The 20,561-nt window shown below is 35.2% G+C and overlaps 1 protein-coding gene across 1 annotated transcript in view; it reads right to left on the minus strand.

The window, feature by feature from the left end:
* Window positions 1-2,365: 2,365 nt before the first annotated feature.
* LOC136040191 (probable flavin-containing monoamine oxidase A) overlaps window positions 2,366-20,561 on the minus strand; it is a 74,385-nt gene continuing 56,189 nt past the window's right edge. Inside the window, exons 9-10 of the mRNA XM_065724342.1 lie at window positions 20,129-20,287; window positions 2,366-2,628 (exon numbers count right to left, since the gene is read on the minus strand). Of these exons, the coding sequence (XP_065580414.1) occupies window positions 2,487-2,628; window positions 20,129-20,287 (301 nt within the window). The 3' untranslated portion in view covers window positions 2,366-2,486. The remainder of the gene's footprint in view (window positions 2,629-20,128; window positions 20,288-20,561) is intronic.

The following is a 20,561-nucleotide window of genomic DNA, read 5'->3' on the forward strand; positions in this document are numbered from 1 at the left end:
GGAAGAACTGCCACGTAGGTTTGCTGATAGCTCCAACAGAACTGTCGCAGTTTCACTGACCTGTCTTCTGTCAAGTACCTAGTGTCGCTAGTTGTGAAATATTATGGTGTTAGATCCATGCACTATAGCATGAAGAAGACAATGGGAAAGAAGTTGATTCGGTAATAGTTGTGGAATGTGGAGAAGAGAGCGGAAAAAAATGGGAAGAGCCGTATAGTTACTGAGCGGCCTATAGACCATAAACTGCTGCGGATGGGTAGCTCAAGTACTCGCACTTCCCACAACCCGTCATTAGAATTAGTTAGTTTTATAGGGAGAATACATTGTTAGCTGACTGGAGGACATCTTTATTTCTAGGGGTGGCCTTACAGAAGAGGATGAAGGATTGCTGACTATCTGAAGATTCTTTTACGGATTCAAGGGGGTAAAAGGACCAATTCGGTAGTTCATATACCCTTATAAAAATTTTGAAACTGGTATTGGATGCTGAATGAGTGTTTAAAAGTTAAAGTTGTCAAGAATTGTGCGTAATTTTTGTCTGTGTCATTTCTGCTTTTCTTTTTCTTATGCTCCTCTTTAGAGCATAATTTTTGCGTACAGAGGGTAACAATAAATTATTATTATTATTATTAACATTGTATCGGACACATTCAAACTTCGGAGTTAAATTTCAAAATGAGATACTAAGCTGTTGTCAAAGAAACGATGAGGAAGGCAATGCATGCTCAATCACACTTCATTATCTACGATGCTCCACTGATTTTCCCTTTGAGAACAGCTTAGCAACCGGTTTTTGGTAAAAATCCCAAAGTTGTGAAGATGAAACCGGTAACTGTGACACGTCTTATTTCTTTACCGTATAAAATATGTCCTGTGTTCACTTATCATTCCCTGTTATCTGATTAGATTTCATGTGAAAAGATCGACAATTATGCAAAAGAGAGCGTTTATGTTGAACAGAACTTCTGCAAAATTATAGTCATAAATTATTTTATGCAAATTATGCAAAGTTTGCATAGACACAAATTATGCAAAAGAGTGTTGATATTAGAGTTGATATTATGATCTTAGAGTTGTGAAGATGAAACCGGTAACCGTGACACAGACGAAAGATTGAAACTATGCTTTGTCTATTAAATAAAAAAAGACCTGTTTTAAAATATAGAACCAGGGGTTTCATTGGAGACGAGGGTCTTCCAACCTGGCTTGTAATTTAGTTTTATTTGTAAACTCGAAAGTAAAACAGTTCAAAATAGGGATGAAACCTTTTTATTGACAGTGAATAGATATAAATTTATTTAACTGGATATTTCGAACACATATACAGTTTTTTTTTTTTTTTTTCTTGTTTTTTTTTTGGTTTTACTGCTGATGATGAACAGTGTATATGTGTTCGAAATATCCAGTTAAATAGTTTTATATCTATTCACTGTCAATAAAAAGGTTTCATCCCTATTTTGAACTGTTTTACTTTCGTCATGGAAAGGCAATGTAGTCTTCGAAGTTATCTATTTGTAAACTCTATAAAATAGACAGACTCAGAATAGCCTAAGCGGAAGAGGAAGGGGTAGGGCCCGGGTCCAGAGGTCCTGAATTATGTGGACCAAAACGCGTGCCCATCACTGATTTCAAATCTTGGTCAGGAATCATGAAAACTCATCCCCCTTCCTAAATGACAGCTGGGCAATCACGAGTCAAAATATGTTCAGTGTTTCTGCTTTTATGAAGTTGTGTGTGTGAGAGAGGAAGATGGTGGATTGACACCAGCCTGGAACCCACGACCCTCAATTTATGCCGTAGATAATCTTTGCACGGTTCAAATCCGTGCTCAAATTCCGCTTTAAGGTCTTGGTTTTCAAATGGGCAACTTGTAGTTTTGAGGGACTGTAAGCATCGAGCTGCCTCTCTTTGAAAACAAATAGAATAGTATTTAAAAGTCGGTTGGCACCCTGCGACACTATTATTGATTTGAAAAAGCACCAGATGCTAGAATTTCAGAAAAAAAGAGCACTCTACAGATGTTCTGCGATCATCCACTCAGTTCTACTCTCAGATCTGTGCAGTATTGCATAATTGCATACCCACTATAATAGGGGGGAGGATTAAGTCACTGGATCTTCATTTGTGTACCTTCCCTCAAAGACGTAAATTTTTACAGCCTAAATTTTCCAAATTTTCACGAGGGTCCTTCAAGTGGATATAGGGCAGCACGGAGGGTATTTCCTCGTCAGCTTTTCTTTGTTTAGTAACCTTTCTTAAAATTAGTTTGTAATGAGGATGGGTAATGAGCTTACCTTTAAATAAGAAAAAGAGAAAAGAAAAAGAGATAGAGAGGGAACCAGTGAAAATAAAATGCAGTCCTGCCTTAAGACCTTGGGACAAATTTATTACTGAGTAAAGCTGACAAAAAAGATAAATATCACAAATACAAACAACATTCACTGGTATAGAGTACAACAAAAAACATCAAGTTTCCCCTTATTCTTCTAAATTATTTTCCCAGACAGAACGACGCCATATTTGTTCCGGAGTGAAATGCCTAACCAGGCAAAGAGAATGGTAACAATCGGTAAAGCAATTGTCCACCGGAATACGGTATTCGGCTTGGCAGTATCAGCTTTCTCACGACTGTTTTCCCAAAAGAAAGAAAAGATCAGAATGTATAAAATTTATTAAACTAATATTTATTTAGTTGGCAACATATTAATTACAATTATAAATAAACCCTGCGAAAATGAAAACAAACAAATAAAGAAACAACATTCGAACAGTTTTAAATAGACCAATGATGCAAAATGTAAGCTGCATTCGTGGATATGCCCGTAACTCTTTATAAATAGACACGGGTCACACCAAATAGCTCCTGTCACGTGTCTAGATAGCTCCTTTAAACATACAATTTGGTGTTGGATTGAACTAGTTGAGATCAGATATCCAGTTTCAGATCTAGACATCTATGCCTAGGGTTTAAAAATCCACCAGTTTACAAACTCCAGTGGCACCATCTTCATAACGTTGTTAGTATGAACACATTTCGTTTTCACCAGTTCAAATCTAAGTCTAGCTGTATGCCCGAGCCACATCATATTTACATCTGTTGAAGTCTGGTTTTATGAATGGCATTCAGCTGGTGAATGAATGGCATTGTTTTATGCATGAATGGAGTTTTTTCTTCATTCTAATGCCACATTTCCATTTCAGAAGTGGACAATTAAAATGCAAGTAATTGGTTTGAAAAGGCTGTACCAATACTAATTTTTTCCTGATTATTCTATTTTCTATAATTAATTCTATAATTTCCTATAATTATTGTTTAATTAGGAAATTATTCTAATGTCCTACTGCTTTGTAATTTTTGTCAGATTTGCATTACAGATAGAAAACTGCAGTTCCAAGCCACGTTTTTTATTTTCACAAAAATGATGCCTTAAATCTGATTAGCCAATCCCAAATTTGATGCTATAATTAAATAAAAAAAAAGTTTTTTTTAACTGAAAGTAAGGAGCGATATTAAAACTATAAAACGAACAGAAATTACTCCCTATATGAAAGGGGCTGTTCCCTCCTTAACGCCCAGCTCTTTACGCTAAAGTTTGACTCTTTCTCTCAATTCTACTTTTTAAAACAGTAAAAACTTTAGCATAAAGAGCGGGGCGTTGAGGAGGGAACAGCCCCTTTCATATAGGGAGTAATTTCTGTTCGCTTTAAGTTTTAATATCGCTCCTTACTTTCAGTTAAAAAAACTTACTTTTTTTATTTGATTTCTGAACGTTTTTGAATAATGCATGTTTTGATTTTGGCTCTCCGCACATGAATAATTAAAACAAAATTTGCATATTAATTTATTTTTATGGCTAAATGGCTTTCTCATAGTTTTGATCGGACGATTTTGAGAAAAAAGGAGTGGGGGAGTAGGCCTAGCTACCCTCCAATTTTTTGGTTATTCAAAAAGGCAACTAGAACTTTTAATTTTTCACGAACGTTTTTATTAGTAAAAATATACGTAACTTACGAATTAACTTACGCAACGAACTTCTACATTCGTATGTCTTACTGCGTATATGAGAGGGTCACGCCCTCGTCAATACCTCGCTCTTTACACTAAAACTTAAATTTTGTCCCAATTCCTTAAGAATGACCCCTGAATCACAAAAGCCGTAGGATAAATAGTTGAAATTAATAAAACTACTTTAGCGTAAAGAGCAAGGTATTAGGAGGAGGTGAACCCCTCATATGCGTAATAATTTCTGTTCGTTTTAAGTTTTAGTGCTGCTGCTTACTTTCAGTTGAAAACTTTTTCATATTTATTTTTTCAATGTTCTTTAAAAAAATGCTAAAAAATCCTGCGCCCCCTTCATGGAAATTTTCCTCCCCCATGACAAATTCCTCCATGGAAAGCTCTCCCCGAATAACCCCCTCCCCTCAACCCCTACCACCTCTCCACTAAAAATCCCCCTGAAAGCGTCTGTACACTTCCCAAATACCCTTACTATGTGTAAACACTGGTCAAAGTTTGTAACTTGTAGCCCCTCCCAAGGGGACTGTGGGGGAGTAAGTCGTCCCCAAAGACATAGTTATTAGGTTTTTTGACTATGCTGAATAAAATAGCTATCTCAGAATTTTTATTTGGTGACTTTGGGAAAAAATTAGTGTGGGAGGGGGCATGGGTACCCTCCAATTTTGTGGGTCACTTAAAAAGGGCACTAGAACTTTTAGTTCCCATTAGAATGAGCCCTCACACGACATTCTAGGACCACTGGGTTGATACGATAACCCGTGGGAAAAACAAAAAACAAACAAATAAATAAACACGCACCCGTGATCCGTCTTGTGGCAAAAAATGCAAAATTCCACGTTTTTGTAGATACGAGCTTAAAAATTCTACTGTAGGGTTTTCTGATACGCTGAATCTGATGATGTGATTTTCGTTAAGATTCTATGACATTTAAGGGGCGTTTTCCCCTATTTTCTGAGATAAGGCAAATTTTCTCAGGCTCGTAACTTATGATGGGTAAGTTTAAACTTAATGAAACTTACATATTCAAAATCAGCATTAAAATGCGGTCCTTTTGATGTAACTATTGTTATAAAAATTTCATTTTTTAGAGTTTATTTTACTATTGAGCCGGGTCGCTCCTTACTACAGTTCGTTACCCCACTGTTTGATAATAATCAACTCAAGAACGACATGTGCAAACGGCGTGCGTAATTTTATTTCACCAAAAAGCGCGACTATAATGTGACCCAAGCATTACTTTAACAGATGGTACGTCTTGCCAGTAAGACCGTATCAAAGGGGGAGGATACCGTGTTAGAACCCTCTCCCCACTTGCGAAATTTTTGTTCGACTCGTAAAAACGTAATAAAATGTACGTAAATAAACATTTAATACATTTTTAAAGCATTTTTGTAGAACACCCCTCCCCTCACAAAAAAAATCCTGGATACGCCCTTGCTAGTCATATATGCGTCTTCCAATGCAATGGAGACCAGCAGCTAAATATGCATGGTAACTACTATGAGAAACAGAAAACTCAGTAGCGGAGGATCTCTGGTACTCCAAAATGGGAGTAAAACCATTATAAGAAAATTATTAGCGCCGCTGACAGTACAGCTTTACCTAGCACAATTAGACAATTTGAAAATATATAATTAAATTGATTCTTAATTTATAAGGCAGATTCTTTCGTTTTTAAAATCTTTTCTGGATTATAAAATAGTAAAGGCTAGGCTGAATAACGAACTATTAATTAATACTAATAAATATCTTTCCTGAAAATTTTGGCAAAAAATTTGCAAGAAAAATTTACTTTACTATTATAGATATGTTTTAAAAGACTTAAAATTCGAGATCTTTTTAACAAATTTGGCTTTTTTGTTCTTAATAAAAGTTCAATGAAACAACGGCGTAATTATAATTAAATGGAACAAATTTAATATCAGGTTTAAAAACAAAAAGGCTTGCACAATATGAGAAATGCAAATACTTTGATTTTCTACAGTCCCTATCCAACATCCCACCTATTAAACACCTCCCTGACTAATACCTCTCTGGGCGTCCCTTCACTGTAAAGATACTTTAATCCTTTTATTTTGCAAGAGAATACAACTGCATTAAGGTTGGGAGCAAACAGATATGAAGATTGTTATTTTGATCCACTACTACCCAAAATGTATTTCTTTTTTTGGCTACCCTCTATCCTTTTGTTCCAAAACATAAAATATGTGAGGGGTGGGGAGTCAATTTGAGCAATAGGGGTGGGAGGGACCAGTAAGGAAAAAAACACTGAACCCGTAAATTTACAGGACGAAATGCCGTAATTTTATCTGTTTTAATATTGCAACGATATCATTAGGTAAAACAGCAAACAAAAAATAAGTCAATTAATAAAATGTGTTGCCCCTCATTTACATTTTATCTATTGATGCTCCTGCATAGACTGGCAGCAAGCAGCCACTTCTGCATGTTGCCACAGTCGGTTTAATACCAACAATCCCATGAATTCATGAAACAATTTAATATAATCATTATTAAAAATTAGAACTTGCAAAATTTCACATATAGTTTACCCATGAAATTAATAAAAAGCTTATTAAGTTATCAGGACTAATTCTGGGGGAGAGGGGAACGGACAGGTCCTTCCCGTCCCCTCTTATTTCAGCTTCCCAAAATACACAGCAGAAATTTCAGCTTGCAGGCTGCAAATTGCTGCTACGAGACTAAGATCAAGCAAACTACGATGCGTCAGCATTACATAACAGCTATAAAAAAAAAAAAAATTAAGAAAACACTAGTAAAAGCAAAACCTCACAAGCAAACATACCCTTTTATACATCGACATAAAAACAGTGCAAACTGTATAAATTTAATATTATTGTACGCTTAATTAACAAAAGAAATTTCTAGAAAACAATTATTTCTTTCCTTATTTACAAATAGAAAACTTTATTGTCTCGGTTTTTCCCCTATTTCTAGAAGAAAAACATAGACGTCAATTCTTGGATACAGTTTTGAAAGATTACTTATCTCTTAAGGTCAGGTATTGCGCAACGTTCTTTTACTTAAAGAAATAAATTAAGCACAATTGAGGCATAGAACGATACATACATACATACATATATATATATTAAGCATCGGCACTGTTTCTGTTTTTGAGAAAAACAGAAACAGAAAAAAACAGTTAGAAAAAAAACAGAACAGAAACAGAAACAGGTCAAACAAAAACAGGTGACCTGTTTCTGTAATCTATTCTGTTTTTCGAAAAAACAGAAAACAGCTGTTTTTTTTAAAAAAACAGCTGTTTTAACAGCTGTTTTTCCTGTTTTTTCCTTACTTCTTCTATTTCTAATAGGAAAGAAAACATCTTCTTGTTAAATCCTTGTAGTCACATACAAAAGATGAGCAACTTCGTGTAATTCAACACACTAGCGTATTTTTAGGGGGGGGGGGGGCGAAATTTGTCATAAAATGTGTCCAATCGGGTGATACCAACGCTATATTCCTTTCAAGCTTAAATGTCATTTATAATTGACAATTTACCCTAGTTGCTCTTAGACCGTTGCTTTAGCGGTAAACCATTGCTCAAAGCATATACCAACACTATATTCACCGCTTAAAGCACGGATGCTTTCAAGCCGAGGCTACTTAGACCGCTGCTTGCTAATATATACCAGACAGACACAGAGTCATCCCATCTAGCTTATGTCCACCGCTTAAGTTAGAGGCTATTTAAACCGTCGCTATAGCGGTAACCCATTGCTCTAAACAAATACCAACGCTCTATAACGCTCTACGGTTAGACCATTGCTCAAGTGGTAATAACCCTCCGCTACACACATACCAAGGTGTCTAGGTTCACCGCTTAAAGTACGGATGCCTTCAAGCCGTGGCTTGTTGGACCGCTGTTCTAGCGGTAACCCATTGCTCTAAGTAAATACCAACGCTATATTCCTCTTTTATATGGGATTTCATTGAGCCCATGTTTGCCGCTTAAAGCACGAATCCTTAAAGCCGTCAATGGTTAGACCGTTGCTCAAGCGGTAATAGCCATCCGCTACACATATACCAACAGTAGAGACATTGTCATATGGGGTTCCCATCTAGCCCATGTCCAGATTGTCCACTGTATAGCGTTCAAGCTTCTCTCTCTTTCTCTATCTCTCTCTTTCGCTCAGATTTACCCCGCCGTGAATTAGCATGAGAGGTTGACTCTAGTTGAGCATTGTGGAGTGACATGCATGAGAGGAAAATTTTCAAGTAGTCAACCCGTAGTCAACGGGTTGACTCTATTTCGGCATTGTCGAGGGACATGCATGCACGGAGAGGTGTAGCATAAATGGGAGACAGTCACAACGGCAATCAAAGGGGTAAAATTAACCTTGACTGGGTTACCCACTTAATTGGACAATCTGTCTTAGCTTTTTTCTACAATTGGCCATGACTTTGACTTTTCCCACAACTATTCCCTTTTTTTAAATTCAAAAATCAACGGTATCATGGTATCATGCCCGCTAGATGTGCGTTTCGGTACGGTAGGTACGGGTAGGTATCATGCGTTTTGGTATCATGCCCGCTAGATAGCGCGGCATTTGAAAAAAAAAAAACAGAAAAAAAAAACAGAAAACAGATAAAAAAAACAGAAACGGAAAAAAACAGATGAAAAAAAAACAGAACAGAAACAGAAACAGGTAAAACAAAAACAGGTAGCCTGTTTCTGTTTTCTGTTCTGTTTTTTGTAAAAACAGAAACAGAAACAGGCAGAAACAGGCAAGAAAAAACAGAAACAGAAACAGAAAACAGAAACAGTGCCGATGCATAATATATATATATATATATATATATATATATATATATATATATATATATATATATATATATATATATATATATATATATATATATATATATATATATATATATATATATATATATATAATGAAAAGAGAAATCAGCAATGCTACAGCACAAACACAAAAAAAAAAAAAAAAAAAAAAAAAAAAGAGAGACAGAAGGAGAAAAGGAAGACTGTTTTCCTAAATTAGTGATTAATATAGACCAGCACTTGAATGAGGCCTTAACCCTACTCATCCATACAATCACATAGGTCAAACAGCATAGCCACACACAATCAACCATAAAGAATAATCCATGGACAGGCAGTCATGTCGTCAATAAGTATAAGTCGTCATTTACGAAACAATAGAAAAAAAAAAAAATAATATAGACAATTAATTCAGAGGCAACACCCAACATAAGGGCTCATCAGGAGAATATACTGGCCTATATAGGGTTTCGCCTCTCTAAATTATCTACCCAGCACAGTGTTGTGGCTACCACAGAATATCCATGGCATCCCCGCGTCAGGTATCACCCCCAAAATACATGCCTATGAAAAAAAAACCAGCAAATGTAAAACAACCAAGTAAAACCAAAAACAAGCTTATCCTGTTAATATATCCCTCCTTTTAGCAACAATAGGTAAACTAAATATTATAAATTTTACCAAATCACAAATATTAACACATTGCAAAAAACCTGAATGAACTAAACAATTATAGAATTCATCTTTACCATGTGGCTAATTTTTTAGAAAATCCGCTCAATTAGAAACACAATTAAAAATAAATGGCGCTGTGACAACATTTCTCGAACCTCCAAAATTAGTTAAAAATTTCTTTAAGTATTTCTAGATAATTCTTTTGATATTTATTTAAAAGTTCGTTATAATGAAAACTAAATTTTTTAAATTGCCAAGTTAATTTATTTGCAGAAAAACCTCTTGATATCAATTTTTGGCTTAAGATTTTACATCTATTTTTAAAATCAATATAATTACTACAAATCCTTGCATAACGAAGTAACTGTGAGAAAAACGCTGAATATGTGATATTTGAGTGTATATTACTTTCAGGGAATGGGAAACTAATCACTTCAAAATCAAAATCATCCGTTTTATTATACATTTTAAAACTTAATTTATTATTATCACAAATATTAATATTTAAATCTAAGAAATGATCTTCATGACCAGCGCCATGACTAGGCTCAAGAATAAGCTCTGATGGATATATATTTTTAGAAATATCAATGAAATCCTTACAATTTAAGACCAAAATATCATCTAAATATCTTTTATTATTTGACAAAGCATGCTTTAAATTAATTGGATTATTCTTATCCATCATATATTTATATTCTAGTTTACTTAAAAACAAGTCAGCTATAAATGGGCTGGCATTCCCCCCCATGGGAATTCCCATAATTTGCTTGTACAAATCACCCCCAAATCTTATATAAGTATTGTATAAAACAAATTACAATAACTCAAAAATCATATCCAAGCTGTAACATCTCAAGTTAACTGTAGTATTAAAGCAGTTTGTCCATATGGCTTTTTTATTATAAATGTCTATTTTTAAGAACCTTTTACTAGATAAGAGGAAAGATTTCTTTATAACAGTTTTTAAATTATCAAACACTAAATTAAGTGATAAATTAGTATACATTGTCGCAAAATCGAAAGACTCAATTCTTTTAGCTGAAACCATTGTTAAAGAATCTATCACCTGCAGTGAATTATTAACACTCCAATATGGATTAAAATTCGAAAATTTTTTAATACCAGAACAATAGGCTTTAAGTTTATTTACAATTTCCTTTAAAATTAAAGAGAGGTCAGTAGCAGCAATGCGGGTTGGACATTTAGCTGCTCCAGCAATAAACCGTGGTTTAGGGGGATTCTTATGAAATTTTACAGTCCAATATAGGAAAGGGAACTTTTCATCATTGTCATTTATTTTAATATTAAAATTTTTAAAAAGTATTTCTTCAGTCTTTTCAATTAAATTCTCATCCTCTATATTTACCTTTTCGTAAACATTAGTTGTGCATAACTCTCTTTTTAAGATATCACAATATAGCTTCTGACAAATTATGGCAAAATTATTGTTAGCTTTATCCACTGGCACAATTACAAATTCATTCTTTAGATTAGCAATTGCTTGTTTAATCTTCGCATTATAAAATAATGATTTAGTGTTACTATTTTTTAAGTTAGAATATATTTCATTTCTTACTCTACTAATAATTAAATTCTTCCAACTTTGAAAACTCTCTTTATTTTTATTCTCTTTCTTACACCACTTATCAATAAATAAATCAAAATCATTTTCCAAGCCATCAAGAACACTCGATGGTTTCAAATGATGAGAAAGACGGAAATTAGCCCCTTTATTCATTATAATTTGAAGATCATCTTGCTTTATTATTGACAAGTCCCCTGTTATAACATGTTTGTAAGTAGGATTTACAAATGGGCCAAGTTGCTTACAATTACAAACCGGTTTCCAATTTATATCACTATCTAGTTTTTTTAGTATTAAATTATAATTAAAAATAATTTGCCCAATAGTTTTTGAAAATTTATAAGTTAAAACTGGACTATCATTATAATTTAAATTACTAGGAAGGGCCTGTTTCACATGCCGCTGATTTAAAATTTCCGGTAAATTAATATCTTCAATCTGCTTACAAGTAAAATTAATAGGTAAATATAATCTGTTATCCTTATTACTAATCTTATCGAACTTTTTCTTTTTTGAAATAAATTTCGTTTTAGTTAGAATGCAAATTGTATCACATATTACTTTAAAATTATAATCAAGAGCTGTATTATTCTTAACAATCCAGAAAAGTTTGATTAAATTCCTCTTGGATAAATTATTTAGACACTTTATTACAGAAATCATACCCCTAGATTCAAGTAGCTGGCATAGATCTATAGAAAGCATATGTACATCTAATTCATTTTTTCTATTATTTTTCCTATGTCTTCTCGATCGTTTTTTACGTTTAGTAGGACAAGTAAAAGAAGGATGGTCCATAAAACCATCAATACATTTAACAACAACATGAGACATGTCACCATATTTTGCTACACGATCATTTAGCCCAAAAGGATAAGCTGTACCAAGAGTATGGATCCAGAAATCCTCCTGTTTACGTAGTCTATTATTCTTCTCTTCTTTATTTAAATTTTCTAATTCTAAATTTTCTAAAATACTGACAGTTATATCTGATATGGAACATTTACCATTATTACAATGTTGAACTAGATAGTTATTAGTTTTTTCATTATTAACTGTTGTCTTATGTCCAGATAATCTTTTATATATATTATTAGTTGTTTCCCCCACATATTGTAGGCAGCATTTATTACATTCTAATAGGTAAATTACATTGGTTGTTCTACAATTAACATTACCACGTAACTTGCATACAAAATTTTTATAATACAATGTACTCTTAACAGAAGTCCCTGGGACAAAATGATCTTGGCAAAGAAAACAACGACTTTTACACTTACTAACTTTCAAAAAATCGTTCCGAGTTCCGAGGCTAATATTTGTGTTTTGTTGCATAAAAAGTTATTGAAAATAAATCCAAAACAAACCAACATCCAAATCAAAATCCATATCTCAAATTTTTTTAATGGCGACATTCACTGGTGAATGTCGGAAATTCCTTTTTCTCTACTTGGATTCAATTAGCTTTGCGAGTAAGCTTCTTCAGCCTTATAAAGTTACATTGATAAGAGTTAAGGTTAGGTGATGTTAATTTAGGTTAGACCATGTTAAAATTGGTTATAGATATGAGAAATGGGTTAAAAACCTAACCTAACCTATCATCATCAAACCTTGCATTAAACTGAAAAAGTTGACTGGCAATGCTGACTAAATCCAAGAAAAAAAAAAGGTATTTCAAACATATACCGGTGAATGTCGACATTCACGAATTTTGGACATTGACGGTTACATCTACGTACTCAAAAAGAATATTGTATTCTGGTACGTTATGCGTCTATCTGACTTGGAAATCATTTATCGAACTGATGTTGTATTAGGGCACTTAAATATCGGGGTTGGGACACAGGGATAGAGGGTATCCTACCGATTTGGTTTACAGAAGGATATGAATTTTCGAAGGGTAGCTTTAGTAGATAATGATTGATTGACCAGCTCATCAAACAATAAGCTGTTCTTTCTAGGGCAATAATTAGGTCACGATTAGATCACGGTTTAAGAATGAAGGATAATATTTTATCAAAGTTCGTGTATTTTGGTCATTCATCAGGGTGAAAACGAAATACAGGATGTCCTCGAATGAGGAGACAAAATGCGATAAGAAAAGATTTAAAAGAAAGAGTGAAGTGCTTTTTGGCCATCTATCTGGGGGGATATGAAAAGCAAGACGTCTTTGAGTAGCTGTTGGTAGCTGTAGTAGTACGTTTATATAAGTTCTTTCTATATATATCAAGTTTCATTAAGATCTGATCACCCAATCGTAAGATGAAAATACCCCAATTTTCACGTTTTCCAAGAATTTCGGTTTGCCCCTCCAACTCCCCCCAATGTCACAGGATCTGGTCGGAATTTAAAATTAGAGCTTTAAAGCACAAGATCTTGCTAATATCAAATTTCATTAAGATCTGGTGACCCGTTGTAAGTTACAAATACCTCATTTTCCGAATAACCCCCCCCCCCCCCAACTCCACCAAAGAGAGCAGATACGGTCCGGTTATGCCAGTCACGTATCTTAGATAGGTTTTTATTCTTCCCACCCAGTTTCATCCTGATCTCTCCTCTTCAAGTATTTTCTAAGATTTCCCCCCCCCCCCCCAATGACGCTGGATCCAGTCGGGATTTAAAATAAGAGCTCTGAGACACGATATCCTTCTAAATATTAAATTTCATTGAGATCCGATCACCCGTTCGTAAGTTCAAAATACGTCATTTTTTCTAATTTTTCAGAATTAACCCCCCCAACTGCCCCAAAGACAGCGGATCCGTTCCGGTTAGGTCAATCATGTATCTAGGACTTGTGCTTATTTTTCCCACCAAGTTTCATCCCAATCCCTTCACTCTAGGTGTTTTCCAAGATTTTGGGTTTCCCCCTCCCAACTCCTCCCCCAATGTCACCAGATTCGGTCGGGGTTTAAAATAATAGCTCTGAGACACGATATCCTTCCAAACATCAAATTTTATTAAGATCTGATCAATTGTTCGTAAGTTAAAAATACTTAATTTTTTCTATTTTTTCCGAATTAACCGGCCCCCACTCCCCCCCAGATGGTCAAATCGGGAAAATAACTATTTCTAATTTAATCTGATCCAGTCCCTGATACGCCTACCAAATTTCATCGTCCTAGCTTACCTGGTGGTGCCTAAAGTAGCAAAACAGGGACCGACAAACCGACAGACTGACAGAATTTGCGATTGCTATATGTCACTTGGTTAATACCAAGTGCCATAAAAATGTTATAATGAATAAAAGCAAACACCAAATAGGCACGTAAATAGTCCAATTTACATACATCCGTCCACCTGGCGCCTAAAATTGCGATTTACGATCATCCGACGATTTACGATCGTCCAATGATTTAAGATTTACGATTAAGAAAATTATGATCGTCGAAAACGGCGAACCACACCTCTATATTTGCTTATTAGGTCTCTCGCTCAACAAGCCACCAAGGTCTGGAAGATCTTCTAATTTTGAAGACCTTTAGACATCTTAAACCTTTTTTTTTTTACATCGTACCTAGAAATCAGACTGATAGAAAAACTAGAAAACAAAAATCTTAATACTGTCTTGCTAAACTTGATTCTAAATTTTGTTGAATTCTTGCTCAATTTTTTACTTAGAATATCGACTTTGAACGTTGCAAATTCTGCTTCTATGAGGAGGAAGGAAACAGAAGAATGTAATAAGACTTTTTATCGAATCAAAATCGAGCGCACAAACAACTTAAGGCTGTTTCTTTTTGATAACCACAAAGGTAAACAAACCTGAATTTAATTTGATTTCACAATATTTAACCAATATCAATACATTTTTGCATCCTATAAATAGATAGATAAACAAAAGTCACTTTCGCTACAACAAAACGTAAGATTCAAGCAAAAATACCAGTTCAAAACAACCCAAGCCCGAGAAAACAGAAATAATTAACAAAATTCTAATTTACGTTCAACGAACTAGCCCATCCCTCACCCTAATAAAACAACAGAAAAAAAACAACCCAAGTCATAACCTTCTTAAGAGATTGGACAAAAAGTGCAGCTTTAGTCTGAAGAGCAGTAGATTTAAGAGGGGGAATGCCAGCTCATACAAGGAAACATTTGTGTTGGGTTTTAAGTTTTAACGTTGCAATTTACTTTCATTAAAAAAAACTTATTTTTATCTTATTTCTGTTCGTTTTTAATAGCGTACCCAAAGTTACCTCTAAATGCGAGAAGGGATTGGCAGCCCCCATAAACTCGATTTAAAAAAAAATCAAATGCAACTTCTGCACTACAATGTTTTCAGAAAAATAGCTCATTTAGTGTATTTGCTCTATGAAACGATCCATAAGCGTTTAGATAAACTATCGTCTCCCAATAAGAGGAGAGGGGAGCAAGAAAAAGGTTGTAAGGAATAAGAGGGGTGCTATCATCCTTCAGCACCCATATTACATGCACTCCAAATAAGAGATCTCCCAATTTTTCCCAATAAACTCCCAATTTCGATAGTCTCCCAATAAGAGGGGAACAAGAAAAAGATTGAAAGGAATAAGAGGGATGCTATCTTCCTTCAGCACCCTTATTAAATGCACTCCAAATAAGAGGTCTCCCAATTTTTCCCAATAAACTCCCAATTTAGACAGTCTCCCAATAAGTGGGGAGCAAGAAAAATATTGTAAGGAATAAAAGGGGTGACATCATCCTTAAACACCCACATTACATAAAGTCCCAATAAGAGGTCTCTCAATTTCTCCCAATAAACTCCCAATTTTGATAGTCTCCCAATAAGAGGGGAACAAGAAAAAATTGAAAGGAATAAGAGGGATGCTATCATCCTTCAGCACCCTTATTAAATGCAGTCCCAACAAGAGGTCTCCCAATGTCTCCCAATTTAGATAGTGTCCCCAACAATAGGGGAGCCAGAAAAAGACTGTAAGGAATAAGAAGGGCGCTATCATCCTTCAGGACCCATATTACATTAACACCCAATAAGAAGTCTACCAATTTAGTATTTGCTCTATGAAACGATCCATAAGCGTTTAGATAAACTATCGTCTCCCAATAAGAGGAGAGGGGAGCAAGAAAAAGGTTGTAAGGAATAAGAGGGGTGCTATCATCCTTCAGCACCCATATTACATGCACTCCAAATAAGAGGTCTCCCAATTTTTCCCAATAAACTCCCAATTTAGACAGTCTCCCAATAAGTAGGGAGCAAGAAAAATATTGTAAGGAATAAAAGGGGTGGCATCATCCTTGAGCACCCACATTACATAAAGTCCCAATAAGAGGTCTCTCAATTTCTCCCAATTTTGATAGTCTCCCAACAAGAGGGGAGCAAGAAAAAGATTGAGAGGAATAAGAGGGGTGCTATCATCCTTCAGCACCCATATTACATGCACTCCAAATAAGAGGTCTCCCAATTTTTCCCAATAAACTTCCAATTTAGACAGTCTCCCAATAAGTAGGGAGCAAGAAAAATATTGTAAGGAATAAAAGGGGCGGCATCATCCTTGAGCACCCACATTACATAAAGTCCCAATAAGAGGTCTCTCAATTTCTCCCAATAAACTCCCAATTTTGATAGTCTCCCAATAAGAGGGGAGCAAGAAAAAGATTGAAAGGAATAAGAGGGATGCTATCATCCTTCAGCACCCTTATTACATGCAGTCCCAACTAGAGGTCTCCCAATTTAGATAGTGTCCCAACAAGAGGGGAGCCAGAAAAAGACTGTAAGGAATAAGAGGGGCGCTATCATCCTTCAGGACCCATATTACATTCACACCCAATAAGAGGTCTACCAATTTCTCCCGATAAACTCCAAATTTAGATAGTCTCCCAATAAGAGGGGGACAAGAAAAAGATTGTAAGGAATAAGAGGGGTGCTATCATCCTTCAGCACCCATATTACATGCATAGTACATAACATTCCTGGGAATCAATGGGACTAGAGACTAATTTCTACTCCCCCAAACCTCCTTCTATATTTACCTGAAAGCTAACGAAGAGTTATGAGCTTTACGCCACAAATACGTAGTTTGCCATAAATACGTAGTTTGCCACAAATACGTAGTTTTTGAAATTCAAGTTTGACTCCCCTATTTACAAAGATCCACCAGAACTCCATGTGGCCGATGCGCAACTATACACCACACGACATAATTTTTTTTGCAACTTCAAATGAATCAATCTAGACAAATGAAGCTCTAAAATAAATGTCTGATTCTGAATTGACTACGTGCACCTTTAGGGGCTAATACGCCACATTACAGCGACACTGCCATTGAAACTTGGTGGCCCAACATATAGCTTTGTGATAATTTACAATCGATTGGCCACCTTGAAATTTTTACTCTATGCTTTTTTGGCACCCTTTGGGCCGAAACTGTCGTTTTGCGCCAACAAAACGGCAGGAAATGCCTATTTGCTGTGGTACATTTCCATTCAAATAAGAGTTTTTATGACTTTTATGACCATTGGTTTGATACAATCAGTCTGAGAAAAAATAAACAAAACAAACACGCAATTATGATCTTTCTTCTCCGTCTCTCTCTCTCGTTCCAATCACCGTTCATTCGGTCCTGGACGCTTTGAAAAGACTTTACCCATCCCAGCTTGTTTGGAGCGCCATCTACGTTTTTAAATCTGTGCCATTCTGGGCTATTGGGAAAGCCACAAGAGGACTCTTGAGTTTGGTTCCCAAAATTAAGCGTAGATGGCAAGGATGTAGAGGATGACGACGAAATAAATGCTTCAACGTCGCAGTCCGTATCTTAAGCGAACAGATTTAAACCCACTTTAAACACTTTAGCGGACCAAGGACTATAACCCTAGTTAACTGTAAGTGGCCATTCACACGGAGCGTTCTTTATTGAACTTGTCCTACAAGACCGACCAAACATACTTGTGAATTTGGCGCAAGAATTGAAAATAAGAAAATATGGATTAGGAGATTCAGGACTTAGCTGTTTTATGTGGAGTTTTATCTGGAGTAGGAGGATATACGCTTATGGCAAGCCAAACTGGCGCAACAAAAAGAGAAAGAAGGTGACCTCCCAATCAAATTCCATGCGTTTTGCTTCATCAAAGTGTTCTTGTTATTTTTCTCTGTCTTATTAAACAGAAACATTCTGTTCTCCCCATCCATAATAGGCAAATCTCCCTCCGTTTTTCGAAGCACCCATGCTTCAGAACCATATTTGACCACTGTCTTCAGTGTAGCTTTTAATATTTAATAGGGAAACCTATAATAAAATAAAATTTTAATAGGCAAATCTCTCTCCGGTTTTCGAAGCGCCCATGCTTCAGAATCATATTTGACCACTGTCTTCAGTGTAGCTTTTAATATTTAATAGGCAAATCTATAATAAAATAAAATTTTAATAGGCAAATCTCCCTCCGTTTTTCGAAGCGCCCATGCTTCAGAACCATATTTGACCACTGTCTCCAGTGTAGCTTTTAATATTCTAATATTGGTTCATAGACTTATCTCCCTACTCTTCCAAACTTTTTTGTACTAAAAGCTTAAATAGATATTATTCGAGTACATAAATACTTAATAAATTCAAAAGAAATACTTGAGCTGGGATAAGAAGAAATGGAAGCACCTAATATTTGTCCAATATAAATACTTTTTTCTAAATAATAACAACGAATAATAAACGATTAATAGTAAACAATTTAAAATAAACAATACTTTTTAATAATACATAAACCACTAATTTTTTAGTCCTATTTTTGACTATTTTCATTTAATGTATTTCAATGTTATTTTTACATTTCAAGCATGTTTCTCAGGAATTTGTGTTCCATTTTAATCAAGATCGCGGTTGAACAGCCACAATCTGTTTTATTACAAATACACCGGGAAAAAAATAATAAAAAACATCTAATGTGAAAAATAATGTTCCAGTTCCACCAAGGTAGCCTGCCAAAAATTAAAATAAAAAAAGGCATATATTAACCCAAAATTCTATTCCGAAATATATAAATAAAATATTTTACAATTGGCCTTAGACCGGTTCAGTGCTCCTCGCGGAGTTTTTTATCGTTAGTCCCCCCAACTTCACCATCATCATTTTTGTTGACAAATAAATGCACATGACAAAAATGCACTCAAACTATTTATTTATACTCACAACACAAGGTTCATCCATCCCAACTTCAGTTGGAAAGAAGAAGATGCTTCAATCTACTACAAAATACTCTTTGAACAGTGTATACTTTGGTCTGGTCTGATGGGGATTTTCAGTGATAAAATATTGATGATGCTGAGGAACGAGGGGACTTTCGGGAACTAATCCGCTTGGCGTCTCAGAACCCGATTAACGAGAATTATAGATATGAATTCTATAAATGCCAAAATTCTATAAATTGTAACCCAAATTCTACGCCATCACTTGCAGTACGATGATAATTTGAACAAGCTCATAGTTGATTGTAGAGAACTAATGGAATAAAAGTTTTTTTTTTCATTTTTTTTTCATTTTTATGAAACAACTGTCCCGGTTTCCTCAAAAGATTAAAGAATCTTTCCATCTAGTCAAGCATACATACATATACACATGCAAAAAGTAAGTTAATAAATACCAAACAATGAAAAGAGAATGGAAAAATAGATTAAATAAAGGCTTTCTAGGTCTTTTGAAAGAGAATTTGCCTAAGGATTGTTTTGGGTACCCAACTGACTGGCCGTATTTCAAACAGTAGGCTGTACGAAAAGTATGGTTCAATCCCGCTTTCTAGGCCTATAATGAAAGAAAAGGTTGAGATGGCTAGGGCAAATTCTGTGGATTAAGCATGCCATTTTGGCAAAAATTGTCCTTTTCGGGCAGCCTTCTAGGGCTAAACAGAAAGGAGGTCGTCCTCGCTTGGGGTGGGAGGAAATCGTAAGAAAAATGTTAATTTCCTGAAAGGGTGTAAAGACGGAGGTTTGAATTAGTTGGATGGAGCAAGAGCGTCTGTATTTGCGTGGGCCTCAGGCAGCTTGGTACAGCGGTGAGTTGTGGGTAGTATTAGTAGTGGTGGTAGTAGTAGTAGTGGTAGCAAAAGTAGTAAAATAAAGACTTACCTCGTTATATCGTAATGTGTTCCTTGGAGTTCCTCTTCAGTAACTAAATTAGGAGATAGGTTGTGCAATACTTCCATAGCTGCGCGCTTTCCACTCTGAATGGCACCACTAATGTAACCGGTCCAAATTGTGGCAGTTTCTGTTCCGGCCCAAAAAATTCTAGCAAAATAAGCAATTAATAAGTAATAAAAATTGAGTGGTCTCTGAATGGCACCACTAATGTAACCGGTCCAAATTGTGGCAGTTTCTGTTCCGGCCCAAAAAATTCTAGCAAAATAAGCAATTAATAAGTAATAAAAATTACCACTGGCACCACTAATGTAACCGGTCCAAATTGTGGCAGTTTCTGTTCCGGCCCAAAAAATTCTAGCAAAATAAGCAATTAATAAGTAATAACAATTACCACTGGCACCACTAATGTAACCGGTCCAAA

The sequence above is a fragment of the Artemia franciscana genome, chromosome 20 (genome assembly GCF_032884065.1).
Source record: "Artemia franciscana chromosome 20, ASM3288406v1, whole genome shotgun sequence".
NCBI classification, from domain to species: domain Eukaryota; kingdom Metazoa; phylum Arthropoda; class Branchiopoda; order Anostraca; family Artemiidae; genus Artemia; species Artemia franciscana.